Raw genomic sequence first — 18,843 nt, forward strand, 5'->3', positions numbered from 1 at the left:
GCACAATAAGCTGATTTTCATGCTACCGCATCTCACGCTCTCCTGATGGACCCACGGCATGCCTCTCTTCCGACAGCCCTGTCACAAAGCAGCATCTTCAGTGAATTTCTCACAAAAGTGCCACAATTGTATTCCAGTGGCAGAAAGGAGAGGAGGGGAGGGTGTGTGCTTGTAACACATTCCTATTGAGCATGTCCAAACAGATTGCACACGACACAACAGTGCTGAGCTGTTATGACTGCGCCACAGGCGAAGGCGGCAATTAGCAGCCGCTCGGCTTTATGGGTTGATGGGTAGGCTACCTTACTGTGCCAGAAATGCCAACAGAGTCAGGGCATTTTGGCATAGGTTGAGCAGTAAGGCAACCGTAAGGCATGTTTGCCTTTTAGGTGAAAAGGTCTAGAATGGCGTAAGTGGAGATTTAAGATAATCAACGGCAAGCTGTTAAATGAAATTACAAATGTGGGGAGCCCATGTACGCAACAATTGGGAGGTGTTGAAAAAAAGGTGTTGAAATCTTGAGGTTTCAAGTAGCTGATCAAAAAGACCGTTAGTGGTTGACCATTAAGAGATCTACCACTTCATACCCACACCAGAGAGGGTTAAAGCGGAGCTAGTAATTTGCGCACACCATCAAATTACCACAAAAAACATGGGGGTGAAGAAGCCCCCCTTGTACCCCCTGCGGGCCTGGTGGGGCAGCAGGAATGTCACTACTTTGTGACTATTACTGTACTTTGGACATAAGCATTTGCTGAATACCAGTCAGTCTGTTAAATACCAGTCAGCAGTCAGACTGCTAAATACCAGTCAACCCCCCCACCCAACCCCTTAAAAAAACCTTTGATAATCTTTGATAGTGTAGAACTAATTATGGCAACATGATACATAATCACCCATGCAAGTTCCTTTCATCATGGTTCTTATGATCATAATGCATCTCCTCCATCACAAAATCAATATGATTATAGATCTAAGAGAACCCCCAGTGAGAAAGACTACAACATCAGAGAGAGCATCCTTCCTCACCAAACACACACACACACACTCCATGCACTCCACACACACACCTACACAAAAGCCCCAAAACCTTATGGGTAAGGAGGTCTTACCTGTGATACACTGGATCTGACCATCCTCTCTCTGGATTGTAAAGGCTTCACCTGGGTTTACCTGCACCAAGATTACCTGCAAGAGAACAAATGGCATGATGATTTGTTATCAGACAGGCAAATCACTGAAGAGAGGCAGCTAGAAAGAAGGAAAAATAAACACAAAAAGAAAGCATCCATATAGAGTAAAAACCATAGACTGTAAAAATATACAGTCTTGCGCCCCAACAACACACAGATACAGATATATAGATAGACAGATAGATAAATAAATAGCTAAATTTTCCTATTAAGAAAAAAAAAACACTTTTTCACAATACTGACACACATGCACACACACACACACACACGTGTGGCGCGTACCAATATTCTTTGCGGTACCCAATCTCTGGCTGCTCCACGGCCTCAGCAGCCCAGGGGTTGTTTACTCCAGCCCCACACACAAACACATTTCCAGGCCCTCATGCAGCCTGAGGCCTTGCGCACATGGCTGCCGCTACTCACTTCCTGCTGTTAAAAATACATGGCGGCAATGCAGAAAATAGATAAAACTACGAGCCCGGGCCAACACCACTCAGGTCGGGAAAAAAAACAAATGTGTTGCTGTGAAAAATAAATAAATAAATAAATAAATAAATAAATAAATAAATAAATAAGAGAGAGGAAAAAAAGAAAAACTTTTTTTGGACTTGTTTTTCTGGGTCATTACTGGATTGAGTCGGGGATAGTGGTTATGGCATGTTTGTTTTGTTTTTGTGTGTAGCAGGACTGTGACGTAGAAATTGTTCATTCTTGTAGATGTGTTGTCAAGGCCAGTTTCCAATCTAACCAAAAGGGGGCATTACTGAGCAGTTATGAGTAAATATTCTTGCACTGCAAAAAGTAACTAAAGAACTAGATTCAACTACAACATCAATCTTAAACGCCATGTTCTTTAAAAAGAATGATAAGTGGTTCTCTAAATGCATGTGTGTGTGTGTGTGTGTGTGTGTGTGTGTGGTGGGGTGAGTAGGCTACGAAGGAGCCTCAGATAGGCCCTTGAGCCAGCACTCCAGTGAGTAAGAGGATCATCATCACTGTGGCCAAAAAGGGACATTGTCTTCACAAGCGCATTCGAGAAACCTCAGTAGGTGGAAAGAAAGAGAGAGAGAGAGAGAGAGAGAGAGAGAGAGAGAGAGAGAGAGAGAGAGAGAGAGACAGAGAAAGGAAAAGAGATGCCTCGGTCTCTTGACGTCAGTCCTAGTCATTCTGGTTGAGAGAGGGTAGAGGCTGGGTGGGGGGGGAGTGTGTGTGTGTGTGTGAGGGCGGGGGGTGTGTGATGGGTGCTCATCAAAAAAGCCACAGGTTGTGTGTACCAGTACATCCATCTGAGTGTGTGTCCACAGTTGCCCTCTGAAGCAGCACAGGCGTCACAGCAGACAGCGCACTCTCTATCAGTACCACACACAACCACAACAAAGCCCAGATCCCCCCGCCCCCCATCACACACACACACTGAACCAACCCAGAACACGACAGATTATGGCCTCAAATCAAGCTTAACTGCTATGATCCAGATGAATTAAGAGTTGGAGGTGAGGGGAGGACAGAGGGGGAGAGGGATGGAGAGAGGGAGACACAGGAGCATCTATGGGGGGGTATATTTGGCTTCTGGACAGAAGTCAAGCCAAATCCATTTACAAGCCCAGAACCCCGGCGAAAACAACAGCAGCAGTGGCAGAAACAAAATGTCAACCACATGCTCCCCCCCCCACACACACACACACACACCCTGTCTCTTTGCGTATGTTTCTGAAATTCTTAACAGCTGGTCCAACATCCAATAAACCACTTCTACCACCTGCAATGCATTCTGTGGCTTTGGTGGGTTTCCTGGATGAAAATGAGGCTTTCAGTACTAAATTAGCATCTCAGGGGAAATAAGCCCTTCAAAATAGCCACATTTCAAAACGAATGAAACAACCTTCACGTTTACATTTCTAAGAAATGCATTTGCTTTCAGCGTATCAGTAATTATCGCTAAGCAATATGAGACGATAATGATTAGTGAAACGGGAGAGACTAACTCGACACAGCTATAAAAACTGACCCAAGACAGAGACCTATATATCCACAAAGAAGCACTCCCAAACTCTGACTGGTGCCCAACTCTGAGCTACAGTAGAAGAGTAATTGAGCATGACTGAGGGAGAGCTCAACAGTACGCCAGGGGCCAGCAAGGCACTAGATCACCACACCTGCCTGCCATCTCCGGACTAATAAATGCCCCACAGACACCCATCTTATCCTTCATACACAAACATATCTCTCTCTCTCTCTCACTCTCACACACACACACACTAGAAGAGTAATTGAGCATGACTGAGGGAGAGCTCAACAGTACGCCAGGGGCCAGCAAGGCACTAGATCACCACACCTGCCTGCCATCTCCGGACTAATAAATGCCCCACAGACACCCATCTTATCCTTCATACACAAACATATCTCTCTCTCTCTCACTCTCACACACACACACACTGAACCAACCCAGAACACGACAGATTATGGCCTCAAATCAAGCTTAACTGCTATGATCCAGATGAATTAAGAGTTGGAGGTGAGGGTAGAGGCTGGGTGGGGGAGTGTGTGTGTGTGTGTGAGGGCGGGGGGTGTGTGATGGGTGCTCATCAAAAAAGCCACAGGTTGTGTGTACCAGTACATCCATCTGAGTGTGTGTCCACAGTTGCCCTCTGAAGCAGCACAGAAGCGCCACAGCAGACAGCTGACTCTCTATCAGTACCACACACAACCACAACAAAGCCAAGATCCCCCCGGCCCCCATCACACACACACACTGAACCAACCCAGAACACGACAGATTATGGCCTCAAATCAAGCTTAACTGCTATGATCCAGATGAATTAAGAGTTGGAGGTGAGGGGGACAGGGACAGAGGGGATGAGAGAGGGAGACACAGGCATCTATGGACTTTGGACAGAAGTCAAGCCAAATCCATTTACAAGCCCAGAACCCGGGCGAAAACAACAGCAGCAGTGGCAGAAACAAAATGTCAACCCATGCTCCCCCCACACACACACACACACACCCTGTCTCTTTGCGTATGTTTCTGAAATTTTTAACAGCTGGTCAACATCCAATAAACCACTTCTACCACCTGCAATGCATTCTCTGGCTTTGGTGGGTTTCCTGGATGAAATGAGGCTTTCAGTACTAAATTAGCATCTCAGGGGGAAATAAGCCCTTCAAAATAGCCACATTTCAAAACAGATGGAAACAACCTTCACGTTTACATTTCTAGAAATGCATTTGCTTTCAGCGTATCAGTAATTGTCGCTAAGCAATATGAGGCGATAATGATTAGTGAAGCGGGAGAGACTAACTTCGACACAGCTATAAAAACTGACCCAAGACAGAGACCTATATATCCACAAAGAAGCACTCCCAAACTCTGACTGGTGCCCAACTCTGAGCTACAGTAGAAGAGTAATTGAGCATGACTGAGGGAGAGCTCAACAGTACGCCAGGGGCCAGCAAGGCACTAGATCACCACACCTGCCTGCCATCTCCGGACTAATAAATGCCCCACAGACACCCATCTTATCCTTCATACACAAACATATCTCTCTCTCTCTCTCACTCTCACACACACACACACACAAAAACACACACACACACACAAAAACACTCCCAAGCCAGCCTTGCAGAAGATACAACGTAATCAATGCTAACACAATCAGGTAGAACACCAACACGGTCACCGTCAACACAGCAGCTGTTCTTCAGCCCCCTTACAACAATCCGACATAGACAACAGCTGTTCCGATAGCATTTAAACCCCACGTGCCTTTACCTCTGCGTGTGTGTGTGTGTATGCGCAGTTACCTCTGCTTTGCGGTGGAAGAAACCGTCGTGGGAACGCGAGTGCCACGGCATGGGGCTCTGGTGGAGGGTTTCTGCGATCGCGGCCATCGCTCGCTACTTCCCTTCTGTGTGTCTGTGTGACGCTGCTGCTACTCCCATTCATACACTCCCCTCTCCGCTACCAGAGCACACCAGCCAGACGGGAGCGCGCGCAGTCTCTCTCTCTCTCTCCCTCTCTCTCTCTCTCTCACTCACTCACTCACACACACACTCACACACAAACATACACACACGCTTCCTCGTGTTCAGACGCCCACACAGGCAGCCACGGTGGAGATGGCAGGAGATGTGCAAGAGCGTGCGGGGTGGGGGGTGGGGAGTGTGGGAGCGTGCGGGGGTGGGGGGTGAGGGGGTGGGGGTGGAGGACTCGTACTGGAGGGTGGTCTGATTAAATTAGAGTCAAGGCACTGCTGACTGCTACACGTCTTCAGTGTGTGTGTGTGTGTGTGTGTGTGTGTGTGTGTGTGTGTGTGTGTGTGTGTGTGAGTGTGTGCACGCGCATGCACACGCGCATGTCCTGTGTGTGTTTGGTAGCGCTCTCACACACACACAGACAGACAGACACACACAGACACACACACACACACACACACACACACACGCACCTCTCTTTGTTCAGTGAGCAGCTCACCCTCTATTGTTCTCTCCGCTTCCTCAATCCCTTAACACCAGACCACATACACACAGCAAAGCTCCGCACATACATGCATCTTAACACTCGCTTTCCTCTTTCCACAAACAGCAGCTGTGTCTCTGGCTCTCTCTCATATGTCCCTCTCTCTCGTCTGGGTCGTGCTGCTCGCCGAAGCCCCCCGGTGGAGCCGTTACTTACTGTAGTGCGCATGGCTTGGCGTCCACTTGTGCCAGCGGCGACTGTCTGGGATGGGGCTAGTCGGGTCGGGCGAACCCCGTGTACAGAGGTAATGGAAGTAGAGGCAGCGGTGGTGTTGGGGGTCCGAGTGGCCCTCTCCCCCTGCTACACTGGTGCTTATGGGGGCTTTACAAAAGAGGAGGGGGGAGGGGGTGGGGGTCAGAGTGGTGCAGGGGTCAGCACACTGAATATTACCTACTCTATAGGGCTAATCAACAACAACAACCACCACCTCACCCAAAACCCACCCACTCGACGTCTGCCCTCTCAAACCCTAGCCTGCTCCCGTGCACCACAACACCATGGGCTGGCAAAGAAAGAGAGAGAGGGAGGAAGGACAGACGGAAAGAGGGGGGAGGGAGAGAGAGAGAGAGACAGAAGGAGAGAGCGATAGAGAGAGGGAGAGAGATAGAAGGAGAGAGCGATAGAGAGAGGGAGAGAGAGAGACAGAAGGAGAGAGCGATAGAGAGAGGGAGAGAGATAGAAGGAGAGAGCAATAGATAGAGAGAGGGAGGGAGAGAGAAAGAGAGAGAGAGAGAAGGAGAGAGCGATAGAGAGAGGGAGAGAGAGACGGAAGGAGGGAGAGAGAGACAGAAGGACAGAGTGATAGAGAGGAAGAAAGAAAGAAAGAAATGGAGAAAGAAAGAAAGAAAGAGGGAGGGAGAGAGTAAAGTAAAGGATGGAGTAAATAATGGAGAGAAAGAGAGAGAAAGAGGGTGGGGAGAAAGAAAGAGCAAGAGAGAGAGCGAGAGAGAGGAAGAAAGAAAGAAAGAAAGAAAGAAAGAAAGAAAGAAAGAAAGAGAGAGAGAGCGAGAGAAAGAGAGCGATAGGATAAGCACTGGCTCAGAAAGGGAGAAGTGGAGTCATTGGAGGTAGGGAACCAAGCCCATGTTTGCACTCTCTCCTCTCCTTATCTCGGTCTCTTCTCCTCTGCGGCAGACAAACTACCCCTCTCTCTGGCTCGCTCTGCCTTGCCACCACCGCCAGTCTCCACGGCAACCCCTTCAACAAAAAGCCCCGGCGATGTCCGCAGCGCGCTGCCAGCGAGGAGGAACCGCTTACATCGGCACAGCAACGCACAAGCTCTAACTACGAGAGGAGGGAGGGAGAGGGAAAGAGAAACAGACAGAGAGAGGAAAAGAGGGAAATGGAAAAAGGGAGAGGGGGAGAGAGGGAGAGAGTGAAAGCGTAAGAGAGCGGACGAGATGTCCGAGGAGAGACTGCTTTGCTTTTTCTGATCACCCTCTCCCTCTCCCTCTCTCGCTCACACACACACACACACACACACACACACAATGCTGAAATCTCATCTTCTGCATCCTTCTGTCTCCATTCTCTGCCTTTGATCATGACTGAGATCCTGCTGTATGGTTGAGAGTGTGAGTGTGAGTGTGTGTGTGTGTGTGTTTACGGAGGCAGAGCATGTCTGTAATCCCTACTGTAACCCTCGGAGCGTAGAGAATCCATACAGATTTCCTTTCAGATCATCAGAAAAGGCAGTGAGGGGATTTGACACACTTTTCAGCTCTCTTTACTTGGAAAAGTCACGAGAGTGGCAGTGTGAAGGGGGGCAAATGACCCCAGATAATGTACTCTCTCACACACACACACACACCTCATCCCCTCTCTTTATCTCTCCCGTTCTTCCATTCACAGTGACATGTCATACGCCTTCTATTAATACACTGATCGATGGGACGTACAATGAGGTCGTGGGAGTTCAATGGGGGGTGGGGGTTGGGGGTATGGGGACCACCTTTGCCTGTCGTCTTGCATGTGATAGATACATCATGCACACATCCCAACTACAGGGGTGTGTGTGTGTGTGTGTGTGTGTGTGTGTGTGTGTGTATGTATGTATGTATGTATGTATGTATGTATGTATGTGTGTGTGGGAGGAGGTTCTTCACTCCATGACAGCAGAGAAAAATTGTAGGTCATGTATTTCGCTGCTTCTCTGTCCGTCTGACGGGTAGAGAAGAGGAGGTTTACTTTCAGAGCACGGTCAGGGACAAAGACCAGTGTTTCCCACAGAATTGGATTCAATTTGTCAAGACAAGACTTGGACAACGGGGGGGGGGGTGGTATTAAGATAGTCTTGGTAGTGTATAGGTCTAATTGAGTGCCTGTCACTTTAAGACGTTTGAGGGAACCCTTGCAATTGTAACACAGTTGAAAGGCTGCTGATGTGTGGATGCAATTCATAACGTTTTCTACATAGTTAAAATAAAAGGTTCACGTACTTCTCCTTGGGACAAGCACTTTTGAATTTTGGAAAACACTTTTCCATTTACATCGGTATTTTGCAAACATTCAGTGTCAGAGTCAATAAAATGAGCCCTTCAACGAAATTGACAAGCAGCTATAAGTAGGCTAAGCATGCTAAATTCGACATCCAAACAGTATTCTAACGTTAGCTTTGAGATCCTGCTTGATTTCATAAGCAAGTTTAGTCTCTTCAATGTAGCCTACTATGTTGTGATAAGACCTTAGCAGAGTTCACTTCAATGCAGCAGTTTTGAACAAATTTGTTGCAGCATGGTCCGCGATGCTTCGGATTTAATAGCAATTTAGCCAGGCGCCTTCTATGCAATGCTTCTATGTTGCAACAACAATCCTTCAACAATCGTGAATATTTTGTTAAATGCACATGCAGAGTCGTGGCAGCGGGCTATGAGAGAGAGCTGGGCGGGGCAAGGAAAGGCTGCGTGCGTAAAAAGCGCAGCTCAATGGCAATGCAAGGATTTGACCTTATATTTAATTTAAATTAAATTAAATTAAACAATAAACATAGAATATTAATCTGTGGCGGCCGATTTTTATTTCGTGGCGCCCCGCCACAGATTAGTCAATGTATGGGAAACACTGAAGACAGACCACCCACACGCCTACCGCGCTCTCATTTCAAAGCGCACGCACAGGGGACGCTCGATACGACCAGGCAGGTTGGCATAAATAGAGCTTTCAGCCTGTAGCGATTGCGCATATTCCTACGCACGCAACGCAGGAAACACAATCTTTTTTTTCCTTGTACGTAAAGCTGCTTTTGATTTTCAAACTAAAAGGGCTGATGTATAAACTCATGCTGCAACACCCACAAACTGTTTACCCAAAACTCACTAACTCACACACGCCAATCCATCCATTTATATACACACACACACGCACCTGCTTTCAACCCCCTGCTTCGCATCTCTGATCATGAAAGCTTTTTTCATGATCATGAAACTCTCGCTCTCTCTCTCACTCACACACACACTCTCTCTCTCTCTCTCTCTCTCTCTCTCTCTCTGGTTTCTTACAAAGTTGTATGCGCCAGTGTATTTCTGCTGAGTGCCCACCTCTGGACACCATCTGGGCTGGACACGCAGGGCATCTGACCTCAGGCCTGCGTCACCTCTTTCCCACGGTGCTCCCCCTGGTCAGAACAGAGGAGGACTGCTGCACTTTGGTCTCCTGCAGAGGCTAACCCCCCCACACAAACACACACACCACCCCAGGCAGACCCCCAGCTGGTACAGAGCAGGCGAGTGAGTGGACAACAACTGCTCTTCTAGCTGATGCAAAGCCGAGGAGGGCAAGACAGAGAGCAGGTGTGTGTGTGTGCGTGTGCGTGTGTGTGTGTGTGTGTGTGTGCGTGCGTGTGCGTATACGCACGTAGCTTGCTTTAGCTATCTTCGCTCCGGCTATCTCTGAGCCTACACGCCTCCCCCCCACTGTCACAAAAGAGGATGAGCGAAGCGGGTGAGAAGTTCAAGCTAGCCACAGTCACCCGTTCAGATAACAAGATGCCAGCGGTGCGCCACTGGCGTCACCAGGGAGAAGGGGGAGGCCCCAGGGAGCCATCTGAGGCCCTGCCAAGAGGAGAGGGTGCAGGTGTGGTGTCGGTGGTTGAGATGGTGGTTTTTGGAGGGGGAGGTGAAAAGGTAAAGTGGAAATTCAATACTTGACATGGCATCACCGTCATCTGCCATCGTCATAATCATCACCACGGCTACGCTTGTCGAAATAAAACAAACGCGAGCCAGATTCTGGGCAGGGACCCAAGGGGCCAGCGAGAGAGGGATGAGAAGTGAGGAGAGGAGAGGAGAGGGAGAGAGGAGAGGAGAGGGAGAAACTAACTAGGAGGAGAAAGGGGGGGATACAGAACAGCAATATGGAATGGAAAAGAATGGAACAAGGGGCTGGAGTGGTGGTGGTTGGGGGGTGGGGATGAGCAAACATTGGCTGTGTAGTTAGTGCCGGGGCTTTATTGCCCTGGAGACCGGCCGAGTCCATTGGCTGGCTGTCTGGCGGGCAGGCTGGCCGTCTGAGGCGGTTCATGGCTGTTAGTGCTGACGTCTCTGGTCACCGTGCTCCTCCGGTGAGTCAGGGCTCGGGTTTCGCACTATTTGTTCCTCTTTAATTGTTTACCGAGCTTCGCCTCGGCCCGAAGCAGCTGGGGCGACAGGAAACAGAAGACCCGCTGATGTCGGAGGTGTGTGTGTGTGTGTGGAGGGGGCTGATGAAGGAAAGCAAAAGAAAGAAAAGAAAAAAGAAACATGGAAAAAAATATCTGTGAGCACACAGGTTAGTGACCTATACCACAGGTGATGTGGACAAAATTAGGCCTTCTACTTTGGCCCTCTCCTGGTTAACCTGCCTGCCCAGCTTAGAAAACACTAAACCACAAATAGTGACAAACACACAGACACTGCCCTTCTGTTGGTCTTATCCATCACAACAAACCATGAGGTGTAATTCTCCAAAAACACACTTTCCTGAATGTATTATGCTGGAGGTGGCACGGTTCTGTGTGTGTGTGTGTGTCTCACTAAACCACCACACACACAGACAGACACACACACACACACACACACACACACACACACACACACACACACACACACACACACACACACACACACACACACACACACACACACACACACACACACACACACACACACACACACACACACACACACACACACACACACACACACACACGCCATCTGTCATCTGGATAAAACAGCAGCTTCCACCTGTTCTTCACTTTCATGAGTAATCTAAAGAGGAACAGAGCAAAACACGGAAGAAACCTCGAGACTAACGTCATATGCTTTGTCTTGTGCTATGCTTTCTCTATCAAGTCAGCCTCAGGCAGCTTCAGCATGGAGGAAGCACAAGTGGTTCAGAAGCACAACCAGCAGCAATGAACTAATTGAAATGGTGACACACACACACACACACACACAGAGAGTGAGACAGAGACAAAGACAGACAGGCCTGGCGGGTGCGCACTGCCTGGGGTGAGTTGTGGGGGTGGCTGGAGGGGAGCTCTGCTCCATGCTCCACTCGCTCTGGGTGATGGAGAGTCTGGCTGCGTCAGTGTGGCGTTATTGACTTACAGAGCAAAGCGCAGATGAAATCCATCTGACTGCTCTGGGGATGACGGGATCCACCCCCCCAAACACACACACACACACACACACAACGACAAAACACAGATACAGAGACAAACACAGTGTGTTTGTGGTGGTGCCACTGCTGAGGTATGGGTGGGTAGGCGAGTGATGCAGGGCCAATAAAGCCTGATTCAGTTAGCACGACTCCCCTGGCACAGCATGCTCCCCCTCTCCCTCACACCTCTCCCTTGCTCCTCTTCTCCCTCGCTCTCTCCATCACTCCTCTTCTCCCTCGCTCTCTTGCTCTCTCTTCATGTCTCTCGCCCTTTTCTCTGTCGCTCCTTCTCTGCCTCTTCCAGCTCTCCACCAGTGCGAGCCTACCCACACTCTCCCGGCGTCGTCGCAAAAACGCCTCGGCCTTGTGAGTGAGCGGAAAACGACCGAGGTGGTTCCCACCCGCCCCCCTCCTGACGACGGTGACGATGACGACGGTGCTTTCACTTACAACACCGCCGTGGGTTGAGCACTCCGCACAAAGCTGATCATGCAAATGCGCCTACGCCAGCAACAGGCTTTCACAACCAAACATAATTTCGATGCACCCAAACCCAATTTCAGCTTCCACTCAGAGTTAGCTCCGAGAGTGGCTCAGACTGAGGTTCGGAGGGGGGGGGGGGCGGGGGCAGAGGTGAGGTGGTGGGTGATACGAATCAGGGTATATTAGACTAAGAGGAGGACTATTGGGCTGAGATGTTAGGCAACATTACATGCCTCACTTAATACGCATCACGTATTACACAATTTGATTCAGGGTATATTGGACAAAGAGGATGACTATTGGGCTATGGTTAGGCAACATAAGGTGAGGCACGTATTACGGGTCATTGATGGGGACTCCAGGTGACCACCGAAGGCCACTAGGACGAGAGAGAAACGATGGAATGGCGAAAGGCACATATCGAAGAACAGCCTCTTGTGTCCGCGACGCAGAGTGGAAAAGATTCCAGAGTGTCCACCACTAAGCCGATGGGTGGGGGGGGCACTACCCGACCACCATCAGATTAACCTCCACCCCCTCATGGTGGTTTCGGCCAGTTTCCTTTTTTTCCCCCTCCGTTCCACAAGGTGATAAGTTAGACTCCCACAGGAGAGGGGGAGAACCATTGCTATGGTAACATTGCTTAGTTCGACAGAGAGAGAGAGAGAGAGAGAGAGATGAAGGAAGATCATCGAAAAGCACAGGCAGCCCTGGAGGTGGGTAGGTGGGCTAAAACGACAAAGAAAAGGCAGAGAGAGAGGGAAAGAGAGATAGAAAGGAGATTAACAGCAGTGTGTGTGTGTGTGTGTGTGTGTGTGAGAGAGTGTGTGTGTGTGTGTGTGTGTGGGGGGGGGGGGGGGGGGGGGGGCAGTCAAGGTGACAGCCTGTGACGCATGGGGTTAGCATGTTACACCCCATACGACATCCTCACCGTCCCTTGCTGCGTGACTGGCGCCATACCCCAGGGCTGGGCTCACGTCCTCTACCCTCTGCCCTCACTCACCCCTCCTGTCATTCACCCTCCCCAGCCTCTCTGCTGAGAGACAGGCATGTGTGGGGCTGTGGTGCATGTGTGGGGCTGTGGTCAGTGGTCAACGGTCAATGGTCTGCCATGAATGCATTTCGGAGACCAGTGTGGAGTCGTCGTGGGGAGGTCTCCACTGAACGTTACATTCTGACTCACTCAATTGGTTCCACTGTATCAGATTTACTTACAGACTCTCCGCACACAACCACACACATAAATAAATAATAATAATAATAATAATATAAAAAAAGAAAAACTACCCGCAAAAACACACTTTGCTTGGTCTGGCTTGACATTTCTAAACTGCCTTCAGAAGAAAGCATAATAGGCTCTGTGACAGAAAGCAACAGCGAAGGCAAACACACACAAACACACCACAGCACTCTGAACTGCAAACAAGGCCTGAAGCCTGCAGCAACAATTTCAAAGCAAACCATGTCAAAACCCACAGAGACCGCAGAGAGGGGGGGGTGGGAGGGGGGAAGAAAATGAAACACTTGAAAGCATACACAGTATAATGTGAGCAAAATGTGTGTGTGTGTGTGTGTGTGTGTGTGTGTCTCTCATGTTAATGTCCTTGCAGATGTTTACAAGAGAGGTTTAAGGGAGGAAGGGGCAAAGCTGGACCGCTGTTCTATTAACTAAAGTATTGATAAACAACCACATGATTCGTTCACTCTCAGCACCACTTCCTTACAAAAAGGCTTGGACATAAGGGAGAGAGAGAGAGAGAGAGAGAGAGAGAGAGAGAGAGAGAGAGAGAGAGAGAGAGAGAGAGAGAGTGTAAAATAGGAAGACAGGGCTGAGGGGAGAGAGGCAGAAATAGAGGGTGGGAAAGAAGGGGAGAGTGATGAAAATGGATGGAAACTGTGAATCACACATCATGTTCACCACTTCATTTGAGAAGCAGAAAGGGAAAAAAGCCACCGTCCATCGTGCGTGTGTGTGTGTGTGTGTGTGTGTGTGTGTGTGTGTGTGTGTGTGTGTGTGTGTGTGTGTGTGTGTGTGTGTGTGTGTGTGCTTGGATTTGCATCATGTGGACGCCAGTTGGAGGAGATAGAGAGGTGGTTATGTTGAAAAGGAGAACACACACAGAGACACACACGGGATGACGAGTATGAGCTCTTCAAAGGTCAGCAATGGAGGGGTCATCTATCGCCATGGATACTCGTCACTGTCACCCCCACACAGAATCACTCGGCAAGCACCACACACGCCCACCTCTAACCTCACTCTCATGGTGTCTGGCCACTCGATCGAGGACCCCAGCCGTCATTGCATTTACTCTTTCTGTCAAGCACTCAATATGAGAGAGAGAGAGAGAGAGAGAGAGAAAGAAAGAAAGAAAGAAAGAAAGAGAGAGAGAAAGAGAGAGATCCAGCGTGGGGTCCACCCAAAGACTCACCCACATCCTGTGTGAGCTACAGCAGGCATACATGGTCATGAAGAGAAATGCCAAGGTCCATCTCAGTCAGACGCCCACACACAAATAAACACACACACACACACACACACACAGTAATTAATATCAGGGCTGCCCTTTTAACACCCAGTAAAGGGTAATTATGGTTCTAATTTTACTGTACATGCATGACATGGAATGCATCACACAACCGTCGTCATATCAGCCCCCTCAAAGGCTTTGCACTCCTTTCCGGCGGAAAACAGGAGCACAGGAGAGGAGGAAGGGAGGAAGGGGGATTGGAAACAGAGGGAGGGATGGGGGGGGGTCACTTAATGTCTTACTCTTTGCTTTGTTTGTATCCAGTGAGCCAATGAGGGCAAGCCTTACGCCACAATGGTCCACGTCATCGTGGCTCCCGCATCCCAGTAAATCTGCATGTTCAGGAAGAGCCTCTGATCCGTGTCCTTCATCAGACTGAGTGTGTGTGTGTGTGTGTGTGTGTGTGTGTGTACGTGTGTGTGTACATGTACACATACGTCTCTGTGTGTTTGTGTGTGTGTGTGTGTGTATGCCTGTGTGTGTTTGGCTACCACACAGACCACCTTTTTATGAATGATGCTGTAGAGTTGCATTGATGCCTGAGACCTGGTGCCAAGAGGTTTGTAAGGTTAAGTGTGTGTGTGTATGTATGAGAGAGTGAGAGAGAGAGAGAGAGAGAGAGAGAGAGAGAGAGAGAGAGAGAGAGAGAGAGAGGGAAAGAGTTGGTGTGTGTGTATGTGTTGCACTTTTCTGGCTCCTTAAGTACCCAGCGAGCCATGGGGGCACACATTCAGACAGGGGAAGTCAGGTGACTGACGGCCAGGGTTAAGAAGCAAAATGTGTGCCATTAAAACACACACATCCGTGTGTCACGGCCGAGTCACAGTAGGTGGGTAGAGAGGGAGTTCCATTGTGCTTCTACTCTCTGATGGAAATTAAAGGGCTAACTAAACATCAGAAAAGCTCCTCTATACATTATGACTCATACGCTGTAAGATTAGTCCGTTATATGCTTAGGCTTGCTAATTAGCAACAGTATAACTTAAATAGCAGGAAAGACATATTGCATTTGATGCACATTTGTAACTAATCCAACTATTTTTGTAGCCAAAACCTCACTTTAGCCAAAAGGCAAGGCGCCACATAGGAAAAAAAAAAAACTCTCTTTGGCTCCATCACGACAGCAGTCACAGCCACAGAACAAATTAAACTCAAACACACCGCATTTACACTAAATGATCAAAGACATGATCCTATAAAACACAAAGCCCATTTGCACCCATATTTCAACATGTTTATTTCATGTTAAGAAAAAAAGAAACCCTTTTATCAGAGAGAACTGTTTTGCATTACAGAAAAGCAGCCATGGCAACTCAATATGGCACGTAACTTAAACCAAGCAGACTTTCTTCTGTCGGGTGATAGGGGTGGATGCAGAAGTGGGAACATGAGGACATCTGCCCTGCCATAGCCCCTCTCTCACCCTAACAGATAGCTGGCAACAGCGGTGAGCACTGAGGTGCAGTGCGTCAACCCATCATTCTCAACGTCAACACCACCGTCACACCACGCCGTGTACTTCTAGAGGCAGTCAGAGCCCCATGGCAATGCACCAGGGTTGCCATGACCCCGGGTTACAGTGACCCCAGTTACCATGACGCCCCTTAAAAAAAAAAAAAAAAAACACTGCTACTATCTACCATCTCCACTCTACCACCACACCAACGTGCTGCCACCACCTCGATGCAGTGCTGGAATCAAATCTGTGCCCATCAGTGCGAGACCTGGGATGTCGGTTGCTGAGAGGCAGGAGAGGATGTGGTGCTTCTTGAGCAAAATGAGAATGGAAAAACCCATTTGGGTCAGGCAGGCCGCAGTGCCACGTCCATCAGAAGCACAGGGTGTCTGGATGAGGTTTTTTTTTTTATTTGGGGGGGGGGGTCCTGCTTTAAGGGAGAACCACAGACCAACTGACATCAGAGCTGTGACTTTCAACAAAGAGTGAAAAATGAAACAACACGCTTCTGTTAGCCGAAAATGAATGGCTAGAGACTAACAAGAAATATGAATGCCAAAAGTAGCATACAGTACATTACTGTCATTTCACAAACTATGAGACAACGATTTGGCAACAGATCAACAGTGTCCTGTCCAGTGGATCTGCCTCCTCTTTTCCTTCTATGTTGTGAAGCAGTCCATGAACAGTCGGCCCTGCTCCGACTCAGGACATGGGTCATGACCCTTCACCCAAAACCAAGACAGATCATGGAAGTACCTCTTTGCAGTACAGCTCACACAAACTTGCACAAGCTTTTCCTGTGCTCTGTGCAGTGCACAGTTTTAACTTGGGCCTGAAAATGTGAAAATCCAACCTTTAAATGTGTGCACTGCACCAGCACGTGGAGAACAGCAGAAGGGTATCCTCTACACAATTGCTCACAATAATTCCCCCTGTCTGCATCAATTCACACTGAAAATGACCTCTCCATGCTGCTTCTCTCTCTCACACACACACACACACACACACACACACACACACACACACACACACTTCATTCTGGCAAAAGACTTTGTTTACAAACAGCCACACAAGGCAGACATAACAGAGGAGTCACAATAGAGGCCTACACAGGGCTAGCTTCCAGCACGGAAATCTATTTAACAACAGCCAAAAACGAGTACATTCAAAAGAAAAAGATTCCCACATCGTGGAAGAGGAAGTGACATATGATTTACCTGCTGTGGTCCCTCTCCGTTGACCATGGCCGGGGGCGGGGGCGACTGGAGGAGTGGGAGCTCGGGGCTAAGCAGCTGGCCAGACTCCAGTGGGGGGGTGTGGTCTGCCATGGCTCCCTCATTCACACCACGGACCAGGCACTCCCAGCTCCTGCACGCAAACACACACACACACACACAGATCCATCAGTCTCAATCAAATCAGTGCTATGACATCCATGTCTTACTCTCCACAAACAAGACCACGGTCTCACACTCATATATATATATATATATATATAAAATATTACTATATTCAGTGTCATTATAAAAATATTAGAGAGGCACCTAAGTGGAACCTCTGGGCGACTAGATATTATTTTCGTGTGCCAATTTGTGAGAGCATGTGAGGCACAAGTGTCCCCATTGGTTTTGGTTTGCAGGAAACACTGATGGAAAATTCTGAGCACACCTCAGCTCCGCCATTTATCTTCATTTGCTTGTCCTTAAGGCACAAACTTTTTGTGAAAGGATGGTACCGTCAAGAGAAACCAGCCACCCTACAAACTGTACACAACTTTCACTACAAAAGACATGAGCTACATAGTCACATCAACAGTCGTGATAGCTGGTCATGAAGACAGCTGGACTATCGTATTCACACTACAGAAGCGTTGAAGTCATTTGAAAAGCCTCATACAGTTGCATTTAGTTCAAGTTGCAGTCTTTCTGTTTGTTTTGTCGGATGCCTACTTCAGTTAGACTTATTTATCAATTCAACCTAACAAAGAAAGACAAGGACATTGACGTTTTGTTTTATAATGTGTCTTTATCTTTATCATGTGTGTATGTGTTTTTTCTTTGTAATCACATCTGGGTTTTTTGGCCTCATGACATAGTGAAACAGTTACATAAAGCCCTTTTTACAGCAGTAAGGTTATCTAAGGAGAAACATTCTGACTGGACGATAACATGCAACCTCGTCATCAACTTTTTATGGTCTAGAGGACAAACAGTTCCCAGCATTTATTGGCAGAAGGTCAGTTCATGCGGAAAGGAATAGCATACAAATCAAAAGACAAACCCAAACCTGAAAGTCCTCCTGTGAGCCAGCACGTCATGGCAAAACTAGTCCTGATACACTTTCCCTGATGCAATTTTCCATTTTGTCAAATCAAAGGTAAAGTAACCTCGAGCATGATGACATAGCGACTCATACCGTGAATTATAGCACTGGCCTTTCAGCATAGTCCTGGGATATTCCCGACAGCATTGGCAGCCCCCAACACCATGCAGAAACCACAGAGGTATAGAGCGGTATAGAGAGGTAGCTAGAGAAAGTGTGAAGGAGAGAGAAAGATAGAGGGAAAGAGACAGAGAGGTGGCACATGTGTCCTTGAACCTAATTAGAATCTAGTGCATCGCTAAACCCGAGGGTGATCTGGCTTAACTGCTAGCCACACCCCCCTCCTTAAGCTCAAACACTGCCAGGTTACAAGGTGCTGGTCAATGGACACAAGCCCACTAAGACTAGGCTACATCTCCTGCCACAGCGTTATGTGAACTGACACAACAGGTTTGACCAAGAAACCTATTGTTGCTTGCTTTACTATGTTCCCTAGCAATACAGACTTAACATGACATAGACATGGGTGAGGCAGGAATCAAATTTCTGGAAACAGCCGAATATGAGAACTGAAGAGCCAATGTTCTGTCAAGTGTATCTCCAAACAAATGACAGCCTTTACAAAACCTGATGGTTATTGAGAGGCGACAGCAAAACCTAGTGATGTTGAGAGTCACAGTGGTCGAGCCAAATGTTGCACAC

At 48.3% G+C, this 18,843-nt stretch overlaps 1 protein-coding gene across 1 annotated transcript in view; it reads right to left on the reverse strand.

Moving 5' to 3' along the window:
* fndc3a (fibronectin type III domain containing 3A) overlaps positions 1 to 18,425 on the reverse strand; it is a 58,888-nt gene extending 40,463 nt beyond the window's left edge. The window contains 3 exon segments of the mRNA XM_048265211.1: positions 1,113 to 1,188; positions 17,037 to 17,187; positions 18,235 to 18,425. Of these exon segments, the coding sequence (XP_048121168.1) occupies positions 1,113 to 1,188; positions 17,037 to 17,187; positions 18,235 to 18,263 (256 nt within the window). The 5' untranslated portion in view covers positions 18,264 to 18,425.
* Between the last annotated feature and the right edge of the window lie 418 nt (positions 18,426 to 18,843).

The sequence above is a fragment of the Alosa alosa genome, chromosome 15 (assembly GCF_017589495.1).
Source record: "Alosa alosa isolate M-15738 ecotype Scorff River chromosome 15, AALO_Geno_1.1, whole genome shotgun sequence".
NCBI lineage: Eukaryota > Metazoa > Chordata > Actinopteri > Clupeiformes > Clupeidae > Alosa > Alosa alosa.